The following is a 19,066-nucleotide window of genomic DNA, read 5'->3' as shown; positions in this document are numbered from 1 at the left end:
GTCTCTCCTAAGAAGAGAATATAGGCTTTCAAGTACTTTTTGAAAGACCACTGTATGAGCATAATGAGATGTAGCTCAGGTTGTAAGAAGGTAAACCTTATCAGGAAATAGTTTTGAAAAATTCATTGGCATATCAGCATGCTGTTAATCTTGACCATTCTCTAAAACAAGAATTACTGTCTTGGTTGGAGAAAGTAGTTACACCTTGGAATTTTACTAGAGAATATTTTGCTGGTTCATTTACATTCTGACCCCTAAACATTGAGGGTTTTCAAGTGTGTAATAAATAGCTAATAAAGTGTTCCTACAGTTTGATTCTTGGATTTAATCAGAAATTTAGGTTTGTTGGGTAAAAAGCATTTTAATCTTTGTGTGTAGTAAAACACAATTGAGAAGCTTATTAGGGATTGGGAGTCAGGACTTGAAGAAAGATGTAATAGAGCATTTTCTCACAGCTGCCTCCCAGCAGCAATGAATTACATACAAATTGGTGTCACTGGAAATGTTAAATTTAGGGGGTAGGGGGAAACAGTTCTACACCTGTAGTGCAATAATCTCATAATGCTGACTTTATAATAAGATATATATAGCCTTGTGCATAAATGGCACTTTGTCTTTTTGGATGCTAAAGAACAAATGAGTCTGATAAAAGTATCTTTTTTTTCTTTTAAGTTAACTCATTCTATAAAGTTAATTTCTTTAAATGATCTTCAACTCTGAGAGACTTGTTTCCATTTGGAATGCCTTTATTTTTGTCCTTTTATTCCTAAATACCTTTCTGTTTAGAGTGGTTTAAAGTTGAAATCTAGGAATTTTTTTGAATATGTTTTGCTATATTGAGCATGCTGAAGCTGGAGCTTTATGTTGTATTGCATGTAATTGATACATATCAGCCGTAAAGCAACTAAGAGGTTTAGCAAGCACTAGTGTGTTTTTGAAATAGCATGTTGATAGATTTACTAAGACATCTTTATTCTTAGTTAAAAAAAAAAAAAGCAGGACTGAACATATCACCAGAGAGCCTTGATTTTTAGACTAAGAATGCTTAATTCTTCTTGAGATTACACAGAGAAGTTTCCTTAACTACTGTTTGTTCTAGAAACTGGAACAACTTAATCAATATCCAGACTTTAACAACTACTTGATTTTTGTTCTTACAAAATTAAAATCTGAAGGTAAGTAGGATTTGTATTGATAACTATTCAAAAGTTTCTTTAAGACCTGTTTAAATGTACTAAGAATTATTTCAAAAGATGTTATTTTGTCGTAACCATGTACTTTATAGATGAGGGATGAACAGTCTTAGTTACTACTACTCAATATTTACATGCATAATAAGCATTCCTTTTTTTATGTATATACAGAGTATCATTCTGTCACCCAGGCTGGAATGCAGTGGCTCGATCTTGGCTTACCATGACATCTGCCTCCTGGTTTCAAGCAGTTCTCATGTCTGAGCCTCCCAAGTAGCTGGGATTACAGGCGTGTACCATGTCCAGTTAATTTATTTTTTATTTTTATTTTTTTTTAGTAAAGACAGGGTTTCTCCTTGTTGGCCAGGCTAGTCTCGAACTCCTGGCCTTAGGTGATCCACCTGCCTCAGCCTCCCAAAGTGCTAGGATTACAGGCGTGAGCCAGTACTCATTTTTAATTGGGTATTTGTATAATAAGGTGCTTAATTCTTTACAAAAGAAAAACTTGTTGCAAAGTCTACTTTAATGTTCTGCTTCCATGCTTACAGATGGATATAACAGAGGTTGTAATACAAAGATTGAATGTTAGATTTAATAACTGAATATATGTATGTTTATTGTAGAAAAAATGGAAAGGTCATCTAATCAAAATGAAAAATTACTTATCCCATTTTCCGGAGATAATTATTGTTGATCTCTTGAATTATATATCCTTCTGTGCTCTTATATGGCCACATAATGTTTTTAAATTATTTAGCAAAAAGTGGGATTGTTTTATTAAAAAGTAGACTTTTGTAACTTTTAAAAATTCTAACAGTATACATGAAACTTTTTATGACTCTTAAATTTAAATTTAAATGATTTCTATAATAGTTTAAAGCCTGAATAGTCTGATTTTTAAATGACATAGTCATTTGATTATTTCTAATAATATGTCATGTATCCCACTAGACATTATTTCATAAATATTGCATCTCTTTGCCATGCAATTTGCAGGCTCAGGAGAGAAAAGTGGACAAAACAGACTGCCCTCAAGGAGTTTATGTTGTAGTGAGAGGTGTTTTTCATAGCCTTATTTGAGTATTCTCGTCTTGAAAGATTGTAGACACATAGAAGTCAATTAAATATTTATTAAGCAAATGATAGTGATTAGTGTTTTAGAAGCCATGGTGCAATTAATAAAATCACTGCACTTGGAATTGGGGAATAATAAGTTTTAGACAACCAGACCATCTGTAAAGTTTTGGCTCTAAATTCTGACAGATTAATGGTGTTAATGTATAGTAAAATCTTACTGATTTTGTATTCAGATTTTTATAATTCATACACAGAGTAATTTCTTTTGAATTATTTTCAGTTTATTTTGTAGTTAATTTTGGGGATTTTAATTTGTGAATGAAGGACACAATAGAAAATTTAGAACTCTAGATTTTAAGAAACTAGGAATTCTTCAGCAATTAATATTTCTAGTTTGACAAATATATTTGTGATACATTACTTTTTAATGTAGAAATTTTACTGACACAGTTTGTGATTAATCTGTTTCTTTTAAAGAACTAAGATATTTATAAATGGATTTTTCTAATCTGTAATTGTTTTTTTTTGAAATTTTTAAATTTATTTTCACCAAGCTGTCCACTTTCGTGTTCTCATCCTACATTTCAATTATTAAGATTGTTAGAATATTATACTCTTGAGTAAAGCTTTCTTGGGATATAAGGATACTTCAGGCCAGGCAAGGTGGTTCACCCTTGTAATTCCAGCCCTTCAAGAGGCCGAGGCAGGAAGATTGCTTCAGGCAAGAAGTTCAAGATCAGCAACATAGTGAATGGTGAAACTGAAAAAAAATTAGTTGGCATGGTGGCACACACCTATGGTCCCTGCTACTCAGGAGGCTGAGGTGGGAGGATCACCTGAGCCCAGGAGGTCAGAGCTGTGGTCAGCTGTGATCATGCCACTGCAACTCCATTCTGGGTGGCCCTGTCTCCAAAACAAAAAAGGATACTTCAGAAGTACTTAAAAAAAAAACACACACACACAATTTGTTCAGTAATGGCAAGAGAGTTTGGAAGCCATTGCTTCCACAAATACATTAATTACAAAACCATGAAATGTTGGAAAGGATTTTATTCAGATTATCTTGACCCTAAAATGTATTTTTTCTGTTCATTGTGCAGTTTCTCCAAGGATGCAGTAGTTTTACATTGGTATAACACTTGATATTTCTTCTTGTGTTTATGCATTTATTTTTTTTCCTTGGGAAGATTGGGACACAGGTTTGCTGCATGCTGTTTTCCATTAAAAAAAGAAATTTGTATCATGGCCATTCATATTAAAGCAGCAATACAAGTAACATTTTAAATGAAAATGCTTATTTGATCATCTCCACTGAGTAAAACTTTAGATTTGTAAGAGACCTCAGATCAGCTGGTCTGATTCTCTCACTTTACAAATGAACAAATTGAGGTTCTACTTAATTTTTTTAAAAAAGGAAATGGTTAGTCGTTGAATTTTTAAAATAGACTTTAAGAAAGTATATACTTTTAATTTTGAATTGTTTCACCTCATGTTGTGGTTTATTAAAACTCTTAATCTTGTAACCTTTATGGTAAAAACAATATACTGTATTTCTTATGAACAAAGTCACACCATATAAAATAATTACATGGATGAATTATGACCAGATAATTTAAGACAAGTTTATTGCTTGAAGAAGTTAAGTATCTGACTTCATTTATTTCATGGCTGTTTTTAACTTTTAAGAGAATTTAAAAGTATGTTTTGTTTTAAATTACTCATTGGAATGGGTTGTAATTGAAAATGGAAAGTAATAACTGTGATGACCTGGATGGAGTTTGTGTGCAGAGAAACTGCTCTTTTTCCCTCTACATGTGTTTCAATCTTGAGGATTTCAGTGCCAGAGTTTGGGAATATCATACTAACTAAAACAAACTTGGGGTATATTATTTTTTAATAAGACAGGTAAAACAATGGTATTTCAATAGCATATTCTGTTTAACACATCAGCTCTTCATCTTGTAGCCCTTTAAGAGGAGGAAAATACTAAAGAATGAATCAAAGTCCTTAGTTTTTTCACATGTGCAGTGGGGTGAATGATCCTTGCCTCATGAAATTGAAAGGATTAAATGCAGTGCCACTTGGAAAACACACAGTGTAATACATCATAAGCAGTTTGAAGATGTTAACTATTGCTAATATTGTTGGTGTTGATGCCAATTGGTAAACCCATCAGTTGTGCTCTACTAGTATTAAGTTGCTTTTTGAAAATTTGTAAATACTATCTATGGATTAAACTTATTTTAGGTAAACTCTTTTTAAATGTTTTTGAAGTTTTTTGTTTTTTTTTTTTTTGCTTTTAAGTTCAGGGTCAAATGAAAAACATGATATAAATTAACACTAATTATATTTGTTATGTGAAGATGATCTAATATATTCTTTTGTGCACTTAATTTTTCAATAGGATATTTTTTTGACACTGGAGGAAGAAAATTTTTTTTTTTTTTTAATTTTTTTTTTTTTGAGACAGTCTGTCGCCTAGGCTAGAGTGCAGTGGCATAATCTTGGCTTCTCCACTTTGCAGCCTCTGCCTTCTGGGTTCAATCAGTTCTGCCTCTGCCTCTGCCTCCCAAGTAGCTGGGATTACAGGCACATACCACCATGCCTCGCTAATTTGGGGTTTTTTAGTAGAGATGGGGTTTCACCATGTTGGCCAGTCTTGTCTCAAATTCCTGGCCTCCCAAAGTGCTGGGATTACAGGCATGAGCCACCATGCCCAGCACTAAAAAAAAAAAAAAATTTTTAAGACAGGGTTTCACCATGTTGGAGGCTGGTCTTGAACCCCCGACCTCATGTCATCCGCCTACCTTGGCCTCCAAAGTGCTTGGATTACAGGCATGAGCCACTGCACCCGGCCTAAAAAATAGGATATTTTTAGTGATTAATACTTCTAGCCTTATAATGATGTTTATATCAGGTAACAATAAAGTTTGAGCACAGTGGTCATATATATAAACTAAATTAACTCAAACTAAATCAGTGATTCTCAACCAAAGGCAGTTTTACCCCCACCCCCCCCCCACCCCCCCCCCCGCCCAAGACATTTGACATTATCTGGAAACATTTTTGGTTGCCACAACTTTGAGGGATGCTGCTGGCATCTATGGCTAATGATGCTATTTAACATCTTAAAATGTACAGGACAGCACCCTACAACAAAGAATTGTCAGTATGTCAAACTGTTGTCACAATGTCAGTAGTGCCAAGGTTGAAAAGCCCTGAACTATAAATCATAGAGCTAATCTTTTGTTAATCAGTTCTAATTATTTTTACCTGGTTAGAGCAAGTTTGAATGTCAATCAACTTTTGACTATAAATATTTTTTTAAATTACTGTTATTGGCACATTTTGAAATGAAAACTACTTTAAAACTCAATACTATTATTATTTTATTACAGATGAACCCACAAGGTCATTGAGTGGTCTCATCTTGAAGAATAATGTAAAAGCACACTTTCAGAACTTCCCAAATGGTGTAACAGACTTTATTAAAAGTGAATGTTTAAATAATATTGGTGACTCCTCTCCTTTGATTAGAGCCACTGTTGGTAAGTTCTGTTACAACAGTTTTACTTACTTTGTAACTGGGTCATTTTTAGAGATGACAGATTATTTTGCTAGGAATTTTTATCTGTTTCATGTTAAATTATGATGGGGGAATCCTTTCATTGCTTTTAAATGCTTTAAATGATGTGATCATGGTAAAAGCTCTCATCCAGTAAAACTGGTGACTTCTGGATAAGAGGAGAGCCTAATCAAACTTAACCAAATCAGAGTTGGTTAAAATGGGGCATCAACAAGTGATAATTATTTGCAGACACTACTTTTTCCTGAGCATGCAGATAAGAGGTGTTTTTTTTGTTTGTTTTTTGTTTTTTTGAGACAGACTCTGTTGCCCAGGATGGAATACATTCTTGACTCACTGCAACCTCCACCTCCCAGGTTAAAGCAATTCTCCTGCCTTAGCCTTCTGAGTAGCTGGGATTACAGGCGCCTGCCACCATGCCCGCCTAATTTTTGCGTTTTTTAGTAGAGATGGGGTTTCACCATGTCGACCAGGCTGGTCTCGAACTCCTGACCTCAGGTGACCCGTCCACCTCAGCCTCCCAAAGTGCTGGGATTACAGGCCTGAGCCATGGCACCCCAGCCTGGAGTTCTTATTTTTTCCTAGCATAACACATGGGATGTAATTTCTTGTTACACTTTCACATGTAACGAAATACTTTTTCATTGTTTATGAAAAATCTAAGTTTATAGGAGTCTAGATTTTTACTATTTTCTCTCTTGTTTTTAAATAGTTGCCTTAGTAATACAGCAGCAACTTTTTAGTCTTTTCAGCGTGTTCAGCTTATTTTCTGGGGCAATACAACTTTCTCTTAGTTTATGTAATACTGAATTAACATGCTCAATTATAGTAATGTATAAATCTATTTGGAAACACACACAGCTGGCTGTTGGTTAACACATTGACCAGCCAATGGAAGCAGTAATAACCACACTCTACAGTAGCCTACTAATGGGCAGCCTTTAGTATACCATGGGCTTAAGCAGCTAAATTTTACAAGGACCTGGAAAGCGTCTGTTAATCTACCCAGGTTGGTTAAATGAAAGTCAGTTTAAAAAGTCACATGCTTTCGTTAAGAGTTCCTTGCTGGGTCGGTGGCTCACACCTGTAATGCCAGCACTTCAGGAGGCAGAGGCAGATGGATCACCTGAGGTCAGGAATTCAAGACCAGCCTGACTGACATGGTGCAACCCCGTTTCTACTAAAAATACAAAAAAATTAGCTGGCCATGGTTGCTCACACCTATAATCACATCTGCTTGGGAGACTGAGGCAGGAGAATCACTTGAACCTGGGAGGTAGAGGTTGCAATGAGCCAAGATTGCGCCATTGTACTCCAGCCTAGATGACAAGCAAAAATCCTTCTTAAAAAAAAAAAAGATTTCCTATTTTGTCTTGTCAGTTTGTGAAATAGTCATCTCTTGCTTATAAAGCATTGGCTGTATGATTTCTCTCCAGACATTCTTGCATTAAACAGTACCATCATTGATACCGATTTTAAATGTAATGGGTAGAGGACATTTGTGGTTTGAGAAAAGGGACTCCCTAGATTACTCTGATGTACCCTTGTACCTTAAGTTTTTACGTACTCTTGACACTGGTCAAAAGAATGGTGGGTGTGTACCAGCCTTTTCCATTTCAGATCCAGGAGAGAAATCCCCATACATAAGTAGAATGGAATTTGGAAGAAAGGTGGGTTCCCTCTGAGAATTGGCAACTCAGTTGAAAGGAAAGCAGAGGATGTAGAAACTAGATATGAGATTGTTTCTTCCTAAACTATATTTCATTATAAACCTATTTTTAAGTGCCATTGGTCCAAACCACAATACTTTGTGTCTTTAAATTGGAAAGATTAGAAGTAATAGTATTGGGGAGAGAATAATTGGTTTTATCTCCCAATGAGTACTTTCACCTTCCATAAAGTTTTTGAACATGTTTAGGAGCTGATTTTATCTTGGGAATTAGTAAGCAGTTAAGTATCTTCTGACATATTTCACAACAAAGATTGGTGAAGTTGACTTACGTGGGCATAATTTTTATTTCTTGTTGTGTATTAGAATACAAAAGGTCTTTCATTTTAGTTTGTTTATGTTGAGTAGATATTTAAGTATTCTAATTGTGAGGGATCACTGGTTTTCAACATAGAAACAGCTTTTTTTTAGTTGCTTTTCTCTGCTTTACTACAAATAAAGGTGCTTCAAACAGCTGCAGTATATTTTCAAATAACATGTCTGAGATATGCTAAAGCAATTAGGAATGTGAAGGTGGTTGTGGGTAAAATTGTGGATGAAACAAAATTGACCATGTACTAATGGTTGTTAAAGGTGGCTAATGGATATATTTAGTTCATTATACTTCTCTATTTTTGTATATATATGTGAAATTTTCTATTTTAAAAAGTCTGTAATATTAACTAGATAAAACAGCTCTCAGCTTGAAATAAGTTAGTTAAAAATGAGAGTTCGTTTTTGTCCCTTCTCCCTTCACATCCCCCTCCTCCCCTGCTTTTTGATATGTATTAGTGAAGTTAGGAAAAGTATGATTGACAGATTCTTCCCAAAGACAGGGGAAATTATTTTGGGGGTACCAGCATTAAGACTGTGAAGTTTTAATTTTATAATTTTGTCTTGCTTCAGGAAAATCGATGAGCTTATTTAAACACATTGGTGTTTTCCAGCAAATCTGGGAAGTTGGTTTTTTTTTTTTTAAATCACCTAAATTTCTTAATCTTAGGTTATGTGAGAAAAATATTTAAAACACTTCTAGGAAAATATTTTGTGAGTGAAATAATTTTTGTGGGTTTCTGAAATCTCTAGGAATTGGCAACAGGCTCTTCATCACTTACTAACCTTCACAGAAAATTCTTGATATATGTATAGTAGTACAAGTACCCTGGCTCAACATTATCAGTTGGATATATAGGACTCTATTTCTCTAGACCAGAGTTTTCCAACCTCAGCACTTGACATTTTGGACAGGATAATCCTTTGTTGTTGGGCTATTTTTTCTGTGCATTATAGGATATTAATCTCAGCACCCCTGACCTCTACCCACTGGATATCAGTAGCAGCCACATACCCTGTTGTAACAACCAAAAATGTCTCCAGACCATGCCACATGTTGGGGTCAGGGAGGGCCTTACTAAGCTCCTTAAGGGCAAGGACCATGTGGTATTTTTATATTTCTTAGCACCTATTAATATTTACAATACTTAAATATTTTAATTTAAAGATTACTGACTATAAAAATAGACTTGCAGCTTTGGCTTTTAAAAATTTTATGAACCTTAACAATACGTATTGGGAATCTTATCAAGGAAGTCTGTTTGGAAGAGACCACATCTTAATGACTGTGTGGTAATTCATTAGATGAAGGTAAAGATGTACCTCTTATTTAGAGAGTATGCAGTCTGTAATTTTATTATTTCAAGGAGTATTTTCTTGTGTACGTTTGTACAGCTGAGGAAAAATTTCTATGGAGTTAATTTGTGTAAGTGGCATTACTGGGTCAAAGTGTGTTTAAACAGTTAAGATTTTACTAGGTGTTGTCCGGCATACTGATCGCATTCCCATATTGTTTAAATACTGAGAAATATGTGTCACTTTTCACTTTTGCAGCTGTGCTAGGTATTAGATGCTTCTTATATATGGATGAGATTATGGGTCCAGATAAGTTTGTTATTGTATCAACATTCTTTAGTGTTCTGCTAGCAGAAGTAATGAATGTCAGCAGTTTGTTAGTACCAAGTTGTAGATTGGGTTTAATTTTTGTTATTTATTGCTTGTTCACAGTCTTTCTTAAGTTATGCTTGGTTTCTTTTAGGCAGATCCAGATCTTTCTCATTCCCTTAGTTCTTGTAACTTTAGGAAAGGCTAATTTGCAGGAAGGATCGATCAGGTCTTGCTGCTTTTGGATTTTACTGGAAGGCTATTTTATTGTAAGGGCTCTATCTTGAAAATGCTATCAGTACATTAATTCATGTGTGTGTGGGGAATAAATTTGCCAGGAGCTTTACTTTCGAGATTTTTTTTTAAAGTTATTTATCATTGGGAACAACCTTCTCTAAAGGTAGAAAATTTATACACACAGTGGTATTTACTGTTCCGTAATAGTCATTGAATGTTTACTAGATGCCAGGCATTTTGTATATATCTAATTGAATTTTCAAAATAACCCTATGAAGAGGTTTCTTCTTTCATTTTTGCATACTCATATTTGCAGCTTAGAGTGCATATAATTTACCTATTGTTAGAGTGTATACTCTTCTAGCACTAAAAGATCCCTAATCACTAAGCATTTTATATCACTAACATATTTACTAAGACAGAAAAATGTTAACACAAAACTTATCTTACATTTTTGTGTATTTGCATAATCCATTGACTATCACAACTCAGCTGCACAACACAGTTGAGATAATCTGTTCAGTCACAACATGATCAGTGAGCATGGGCCACCCAGCCTCTAAGATCATCTTTCTGGCGATTCATTCTTGATCGAGTAAGTGGGAACTGTTGTAGGAGTGTGTAGTCTGCTTACATGAGGGAGAGTGTTGTAAACAGTAAAACATGTAGGATTATTCTCAAATGATGCTTATCTACTTTAGTTTTTCCTACCATGATCCTTGGCTCTGATTCCAGATTAAGTCAGGGAGCTATTTTTGAATTCTTAATGTATCTTGTATTTGAACCTAACAGACTCATAAGTTCATCACACAGTGTTTAAGTGCTACTAACATTTTGGCATATTTTCTTTCTGTTCTTTTGTATGGATGAATTAGAGCTAATTTTAATTGGTGGAGCTATTCTTGATACTATGCAAAAAAGGACGTTGCAGTCTTGGTAAATTTAACTCAAAAAAAAAAAAAAAACGTTGGGGGTGAAATGTTGAAAAACAGTACTAGAAACATCTGGTTTATGTGTGTTCCCCCTCCCCCCGACAAGATATGTAAAGGTGATATGGGTGTTGTTGGTGAGTGTTGTTATTGAGACAGGGTCTCACTCTACCCTGGCTGGAGTGCATTTTCACAATCATGGCTCACCACAGCCTCAACCTCCTTGGCTCAAGTGATCCTCTCACCTCAGCCTCCTGAATAGCTGGGATCACACGCATACACCATCACACCCAGCTGATTTTCTTGTATTTTTAGTAGAGACAGGATTTCACCATGTTGCCCAGGCTGGTCTGGAGTTCCTGGACTCAAGAAATCTGCCCACCTTGGCCTCCCAGAATGCTGGGATTACAGGTGTGAGCTACCACACCTAGCCAAATGTTATTATTTGCATAGTTTGGAAACTTTAGGCTTGAGACATTTAAAAATGTGTGTGTACACAGTTGCTCACATGGCAATACCTAACAATGCTATTGGATTTCCTAAAGAAGTTTGTTTTTGTCCAAGGTATTTTGATCACAACTATAGCCTCCAAGGGAGAATTGCAGAATTGGCCTGACCTCTTACCAAAACTCTGTAGCCTGTTGGATTCTGAAGATTACAACACCTGTGAGGTAAGGATATTTGCTTCAAATGTAATTGAGTTTTTTTCTATTTTTCTTGTCATGTTGTATATTAGCAGCTTTTGGGAAAAATACCTCTTGAACATATAGCTTCTCAAAACTTAGAATTACCTTTGTGTTATTTTACATTTGTAAATCATTTATTTTTTTATAAAAACTGTTACATTATAAACCTCTTTACTATATTTCACACAAGGAGGTATCTTATTTTTCTGTTCTAAAATTATTCTTAGATGTATATGTATGTAATAAACAGTTTTTGTCACGCTTAATCAGTTAAAGACAGACTGAACTTTACCAAATTCCTGGACCATGAGTATTTTTTTAGCTGTTCTAAATTGTTTTTACGCCTCTTATTACGTGAGATATCTAAGGGATGCTGAACTTTTGTTTTTGTTGTTGTTTTGTCTTTTGAGACAGAGTCTCACTCTTGTCACCCAGGCTGGAGTGCAGTGGCACCATCATAGCTCACTGTAGCCTCAACCTCCTGAGCTCAAGCGGTCCTCCTACATCAGCCTCCCAAGTAGCAGGGACTACAGGCAGGTGCTACCATGCCAGACTAATTTTTTCTTTTTTTATTTGGTAGAGGTGGGGTCTCACTGTTGTTCAGGCTGACCCCGAACTCCTGAGCTCAAGCAGTCCTCCAGCCTCCGCTCCCAAAGTGCTGTGATTACAGGCATGAGCCACTGCACTTCACTAAATTTGTCTTCGTTTTTTGTTTGTTTGTAACAAGGTCTCCCTCTGTTGCCCAGGCTGGAGTGCAGTGGTGCAATCTCGGCTCACTGCAACCGCCGCCTCCTGGAATCAAGCAAAACTCCCACCTCAGCCTCCGGAGTAGATGGGATTACAGGCATGAGCCACCATTCCTGGTGAATTTTTTTGTATTTTTAGTAGAGACAGGGTTTTGCCATACTGGCCAGGCTGTTCTCGAACCTCTGGCCTCAAATGATCCAACTGCCTCAGCCTCCCAAAGTGTTAGGATTATAGATGTGAGCCATTGTACTGGGCCATTGTCTTAATCATACGTTAACTCTGACTTGTGAGGGGGTTTTGCCACTTATTAGATCGTTAATCCTTTTCATTTGGGGAAAGAGAATGATTTCTCATGGTTAATGGATACTTTAAGTATCTCTTGTGGTAGCAGCCTTCCAATTTGGGTAGAAATCTATTTTATGTGGAAACCGTATTCAGTGTTTTGACTCCATAAAGCAGCGACTCTTCTACCTTTCAAAGAGCAGAGGTTAAAGGCAGGGCAGGCACAGGAATAGCCTATCAACAACAACAACAAACCACAGGAATAACCTAACCTAAAAGGGAAAAAAAAACCAACTGGGCTTGGTGGCTCACACCTGTAATCCTGAGGCCTACATGGATGGATTGCTTGAGTTCAAGACCAGCCTGGGCAACATGCTGAAACACTGTTACAAAAAATTAGCCAGATGTGGTGGTGTGTTCCTATGGTTCCAACTACTCGGGAAGCTGAGGTGGGAGAATGGTGTGAACCTGGGAGGTAGGCTGCAGTGAGGCAAGATTGCACTATTGACTCCAGCCTGGGCATCAGAGCAAGACCCAACTCCAGAAAAAAATACACCTAGCCACACATAAGGTGGTATTAGGACATGGCAGTTTGTTGCCTGACCTATCTTGGAGAAAGGGAAATAGGGAGAGAAGATAGGGAGAGGGAGAGTTAGCTAAATAGTGCTTAAAGCCACTTTTCTCCCTTCATAAAAGGAAAAGAAAAATTCTTAGTTCTCATATACATAAAAATGCTTTGGGGCCAGGTGTGGTGGCTCACACCTCTAATCCCAGCACTTTGGGAGGTTGAGGCGGGCAGATCATTTGAGGCCAGGAGTTTGAGACAAACCTGACCAACATGGTGAATCCCCATCTCTACTAAAATACCAAAATTAGCTAGGTGTGGTGTCATGTGCCTATAATCTCAGCTACTCAGGAGGCTGAGGCAGGAGAATCACTTTAACCCAGGAGGCAGAGGTTGTAGTTGGCCGAGATTGGGCCACTGCATCTCAGCCTGGGCAACAGAGCAAGAATCCATCTCAAAAAAAAAAAAAGAAAATGCTTTGGAAATACACTGATAAGATTATAGAAAAGCTAAATAATAAGTCATCATGGGACAGTTGATTGCATTTAAATAGTGCTTTGATATGATAGTAGTAACATAAAAGAAGATCAAAATTTTAAGCACTTTCCAAGAATAAAAAATTTAAGCTGCAGTAATTGTGAAATTGTTGAGCTACTGTATACTACATAGCATTCATAAACGGTGCTGCCATCCATCTGAACTGAAGATAGTGGTTTTCCAGATGTTTGTATGGAGTGATTGCTAAATGTTTGTTCTTATTTGAAATTTTTAGTTGCCACATGGGTAAAAAGTTACATTTAATTTGATGTAATAGGCTTTCAGAAGTAAAGCTTTTTTTCTTTTTTTCAAAAAAAACTTAAATATGGCTAGTTTCGCACGACAATTAAAGTTCCTGATGTTTAATGCATATTAAATCAAAGACTGAAATTATTGATTAAATTTTAGTCTTAAAAATATTTTCAGATTTAATATTTTTAAGACATTATAAAGTCTAAAAGGATGTTGGGTAATTTCCTTAAAGGATTTTACCTTCTGTTGAACACTTTAAAACTGTACTATGGAGAATAAGCACCAAATTGCTGCAGATGGAATTATATAATATAAATAGTAAAGTAGGTGTTTGAGGTAACTAGTAGGTTACATGTTATGTACAAAGGCTCTGGATTGCTTCCTTTAGTATTAAAATGGTTATAGGAAATGGTTGCCAATTTGTGTTGCCTGCCCTTGCAACAGATTTTGTCGCCAGTTACCTGATGAATAACTTTTATTTTTTGAGATAAAGTTTAGCTCTGTCACCCAGGCTGGAGTGCAATGGCCCCGTCTCGGCTCACTGCAACCTCTGCCTCCTGGGTTCAAGAGATTCTCATGCCTCAGCCTCTGGAGTAGCTGGGATTACAGGCATGTGCCCCCGTGTCTGGCTAATTTTTGTGTTTTTAAACAGCCACCTCACCATGTTGGCCCGGCTGGTCTCTTAACTCTTGACCCCTGGTGGTCCACCAACCTCAGCTTCCCAAAGTGCTGGAATTGTAGGCTTGAGCCACTGGGCCCAGCCTAAGTAACTTTTTAATGGTATTAATGACCTCTCTATGCTTCAAAAAGAAAAGTATTACAGTGTTTAAATACTGTTCTTTGTAAATGTAGTTTTATATTTAATTTCAACAAACTGGTATTTAATCCTTGCCAACCAAAATATCCTTCACTTCTAAGTCATTTAATGCTAAAACTAAAATGTACCCTTGTGTTTTAACTGAGATTTTACATACTTGGTGGTATAATAATTTGTTTTAAAACTGAATGTCAGGGTGGGCGTGGTGGCTCATACCTTTAATCCGAGCATGTTGGGAGGCCGAGGCAGGCAGATCAGCTGAGGTCTGGAGTTTGAGACCAGCCTGGCCGACACGGTAAAACCCCATCTCTACTAAAAATACAAAAACTGGCTGGGCACTGTGGCGCCCACCTGTAATCCCAGCTACTTGGGAGGCTGAGGCAGGAGAATCACTTGAACACAGGAGGCCGAGGTTGCGGTGACCCGAGATTGCACCACTGCCCTCCACCCTGGGCAACAAAGCAAGACTCCATCTTAAACACAAAAAATTTGAATGATTAAATTTACGGATTTTAGAAGGAATTTTATGTGGGCTGAGAACATTAATCCATACAAATTAGTCAACATTCTTCAGTTTCTTTTTAAATGGCTTCGTTTTTAACAAATTCTAATCTTTTAAATGTGTTTTTTACAGGGAGCATTTGGCGCCCTTCAGAAGATTTGTGAAGATTCAGCTGAGATTTTAGATAGTGATGTTTTAGATCGTCCTCTCAACATCATGATTCCCAAATTTTTACAGTTCTTCAAGCACAGTAGTCCAAAAATAAGGTACTTATATTGCCAGTAATTCTTTAACTCTGATATAAACCTGACCATTACCTTAGTTTTCATTACCTGATATTTTTGAGATTAGCAGAAGATACTGGATGTTCCACCGAGGTGAACATATGTAATTGAAATTAACTAATAACAAAACCTGTGAAATGTTGACTCTTCATGAGGAAATTTTCATTAAACATAAAAGTTTTCTGCCTTTTAGAGTGGTTAATTATATTCATGATAGTTAACAGGCATCTTCTAACTTCTTTTATTTAAGGCTGAGATTAGTTGTGATTTTTTTTTTTTCAGCTTTGATTTTAGAATCAGTATACTACATGCACAGGTTTGTTACAAAGGGGTATTGTGTGATGCTCGGGGTTTAGAGAACAAATGAATCCATCACCGAGGTGGCAAGCATAGTGCCCATTAGGTACTTTGGCTCTCTCCCTGCCCCTTCTTGTATTCCCATGTCTATTGTTACCTTCTTTACGTCAATGTGTACCCAGTGTTTAGCTCCCACTTACAAGTGAGAACATGCAGGTATTTGGTTTTCCATTATTATAACATTAAAATAATGTTATTCCTGGCATAGTTAACTAGATAGGAGTTCATGTTTCCAGGAAGTCTCCCCTTTTTAACATTTTCACTAAGATAATGAAAATGTGGTAATATACATACTTCACTTTTTGTGACCAATTCTCAGTAGCTGAAAAAACAGCTGGGCCTGGTGGCTCATGCCTGTAAACCCAACACTTTGGGAAGCCCATTTGGGTGGATTGCTTGATCTCAGCCTGGGCAACGTGATGAAACTCCAACTGCACAAAAATACATAAAAATTAGCTGGACATCTTAGAACGAACCTGTGGTCCCAGCTACTTGGAGGGCTGGGGTGGGAAGATTGTTTAAGCCTGAGAGGAGGAGGTTGCAGTGAGCCAAGATTGTGGCACTGCACTCCAGCCTGGGTGACAGTCCAAGACGTTATCTCAAAAAAAAAGAAAAACCAAAATCCAAAAACCATGTTTCTGGTAAATGATGCAGAATTACCAATTGCTAGTAATTAAATATTAATAAATATTTTTTCACGATTTTTATTTTGTAGATGGTAATTTGATTAAAACATTAGGTAAAGTTGAGTGGTTCAGAAGTATTTCTCATAAAATCACAGCCCTTGGGGATGCCAAGGCAGGAGGATTGCTTGAGGCCAAGAGTTAGAGACCAGCCTGGGCAACATAGCAAGACCCTGTCTCTACAAAAAATAAGTTAAAAAATTAACTGAGAGTAGTGGTGTGTATGCCTGTAGTCCTAGCTCAAGCTAGGACTTGAAGGCTCAAGTGGGAGAATCACTTGAACCCAGGAATTCAAGGCTACAGTGAGCCACTGTGCTCTAGCCTGAGTGATGGAATAAGACCCTCTGCAAAAAAAAAAAAAATTCCATTCAGTGAATGCGGATTAATACCCACCTGAGAGTCTGTTGTACATACTCTTAGCATTTTTCTTTTTAATGTATATTTGGGTAAATATCTACTATAAATATATACTAAACATATCATCCATCTTTATGTTATCTTATTCTACATTATTATTTAATACCTTATTAATGTAGTTTAACTGGCATTTACTATGTACTCTTAAGTGGTCTTCCCTCTCAACATAACTGTTGGACTTCAAGAATATAGAATTAGGATATAGGAAACTATACTCTATTGCCTAGTTCTATAGGCAATGACTAAACAATTTAAAAATAAGAACCACTTTATCAGACTTGAGGCACACAGACTTGAATGATCATTCTTAGCTGATGACATTCTCAACATGGCCTACTTGTATTTAGCCTTTAGTTATATATTAGTTATTTTTAATAACATAAGCACTCAGATCCACCACTTGAAACAAAATGAAGACCTTGACGACTGTCTACATCTAAATCCCAACTTCATACTTCCCTTACATTTCTTGTTAGATAATTTTATTACATGCATCTACAAAGAGTATGCAATACCTCTGTTTTTAGCATTATAAGAACTGCACAGGACTGAATGTAGTTGTAAGCAACTTTAATGTTGTTAAGATTCACCTGTACTGAATCACTATAGCTCATTTTGACTCCTGTGTAATAGTCCATTGCATGATGATTAGACGGCTTATTTATGTACTTTTCCCCAAGGCCTATGGGTGGCCTCTAGGTTTTCAGTAGTGCTGCCGAAAACACTTGTATACTTTCCTCTGTCCATCCTGTAAGAGTTCTCTTAAATAGAGATATAAAATCTAGGAAAGAAATTTCTGGGACACAGGCAGGGCAGCTCCTCAAGGAAGTGATATCAAACTTTTTCTAAGAAGTTGCACCATTTATACATTTTAAGTGTTGCCAATCAAATATATATTTGATGTTTCATTATAGTCTTGATAATACTCTTTGCTGTCATTAATGATGTTGAGCATCTTGTATGTTTATTGCCATTATCTTGTTCTTGTCTTCTGTACTTTTTTCCACTAGGTTATTTGTACTCCATTGATTTACAGGAATTCTCATTCTTTATCAGTTATGTGTGTAGATAATATCTTCCCCCTTTTTGTCTTTACTAAGAGTTTAAAATGTTAAGGGCTTTTTGACATTTAAGAGCTTAATATATCTGGCATCTGTGGGTGTGTGCTACAAGATAGGGAAACACTCTGTCTTTTCCATTGAGGTAACTTTTTCTTGTTGTCACATTTATTTTATAGTTCCTTCCTTTTCCCCATACATTTAAAATGTCACCTCTGTTATATACATAGTTATATATGTGCATAGATCTATTAATGGACCTTTTATTTTATTCCACTGCTGTTTTATGACTAAAACTTCAAATTGAATTCTGATATGTCTCAGAGCAATACTTGGAGAGTTTGAGGCTGTTTTTTAAAACAAATTGCAGTTACTTAAAGTTTATAACATACTGCAGTGAATTTCTACACAGCAAGAAAAGGTTTGTACAAACAGTTCAAACCCTATGAAGATAATTTTTCCATATTTTTAATTGTGTTCTGGGATATTTCAACTTTAAAATTTTGGTTAATGCTGCTCTTATTTATAAAGGTAAATTTGTATTCTGTCCCAGAATGGAATGAAAATAAGGCCTACAGTTTTACAATGTATAAAATTGACAGAACTTTTAAAATAATCATAAACGGCAGGCACAGTGGCTCACACCTGTAATGCCTGCACTTTAGGAGGCCGAGGCGAGTGGATCACCTGAGGTCAGGAGTTTGAGACCAGCCTGGACAATATGGCAAAACCCTGTCTCTACTAAAAATACAAAAATTCGCCAGGCATGGTGGCATGTGCCTATAATTGCAACTACTCAGAAGGCTGAGGCAGGAGAATCACTTGAACCTGGGAGGCGGAGGTTGCATTGAGCTAAGATCACACCACTGCACTCTAGCCTAGGTGACAGAGTGAGACTCCATCTCAAATAAATAAATACATCTTCTTTAAAGAGTTTTACCTTCTAAAAATATGTGTTGAAGAAAGGCTAAAAATCAGAATTTGACCTGAGATATGCAGACTTTCAGGATGAGAAATTAGAACTGAAAATATACTTCACTTAGCAGAATGACCCTGGGCTTACTAAATAACCTCAGATGTTTCTAGGGAGGATATTTTCTTATAATCTATGAGGAAGAGATCATATTGGAAAAAAAATCATTTTTTAGAAACAAATGCCATTTATATGGTATCAGACTTATCTAATTAAGAAATTGATATTGATTATGAAG

The 19,066-nt window shown here is 36.2% G+C and overlaps 1 protein-coding gene across 9 annotated transcripts in view; it reads left to right on the top strand.

The window, feature by feature from the left end:
* TNPO1 (transportin 1) overlaps window positions 1-19,066 on the top strand; it is a 95,432-nt gene that overhangs the window by 32,791 nt on the left and 43,575 nt on the right. For 6 of the 9 annotated variants that reach the window (XR_013532282.1, XR_013532284.1, XR_013532283.1 and 3 more), the window contains exons 3-6: window positions 1,100-1,175; window positions 5,669-5,818; window positions 11,233-11,339; window positions 15,189-15,322. Coding sequence is in view for 6 of the 9 variants with exons in the window: in XM_035291428.2 (XP_035147319.1) it covers window positions 1,100-1,175; window positions 5,669-5,818; window positions 11,233-11,339; window positions 15,189-15,322 (467 nt within the window). In the remaining 3 variants the exon portion in view is untranslated. The remainder of the gene's footprint in view (window positions 1-1,099; window positions 1,176-5,668; window positions 5,819-11,232; window positions 11,340-15,188; window positions 15,323-19,066) is intronic. The other 3 variants (XM_035291430.3, XM_078365363.1, XM_078365362.1) reach the window with 1 other exon arrangement.

This window comes from Callithrix jacchus, chromosome 2 (assembly GCF_049354715.1).
Source record: "Callithrix jacchus isolate 240 chromosome 2, calJac240_pri, whole genome shotgun sequence".
NCBI lineage: Eukaryota > Metazoa > Chordata > Mammalia > Primates > Cebidae > Callithrix > Callithrix jacchus.
This window is presented reverse-complemented; position numbering and strand designations above follow the sequence as displayed.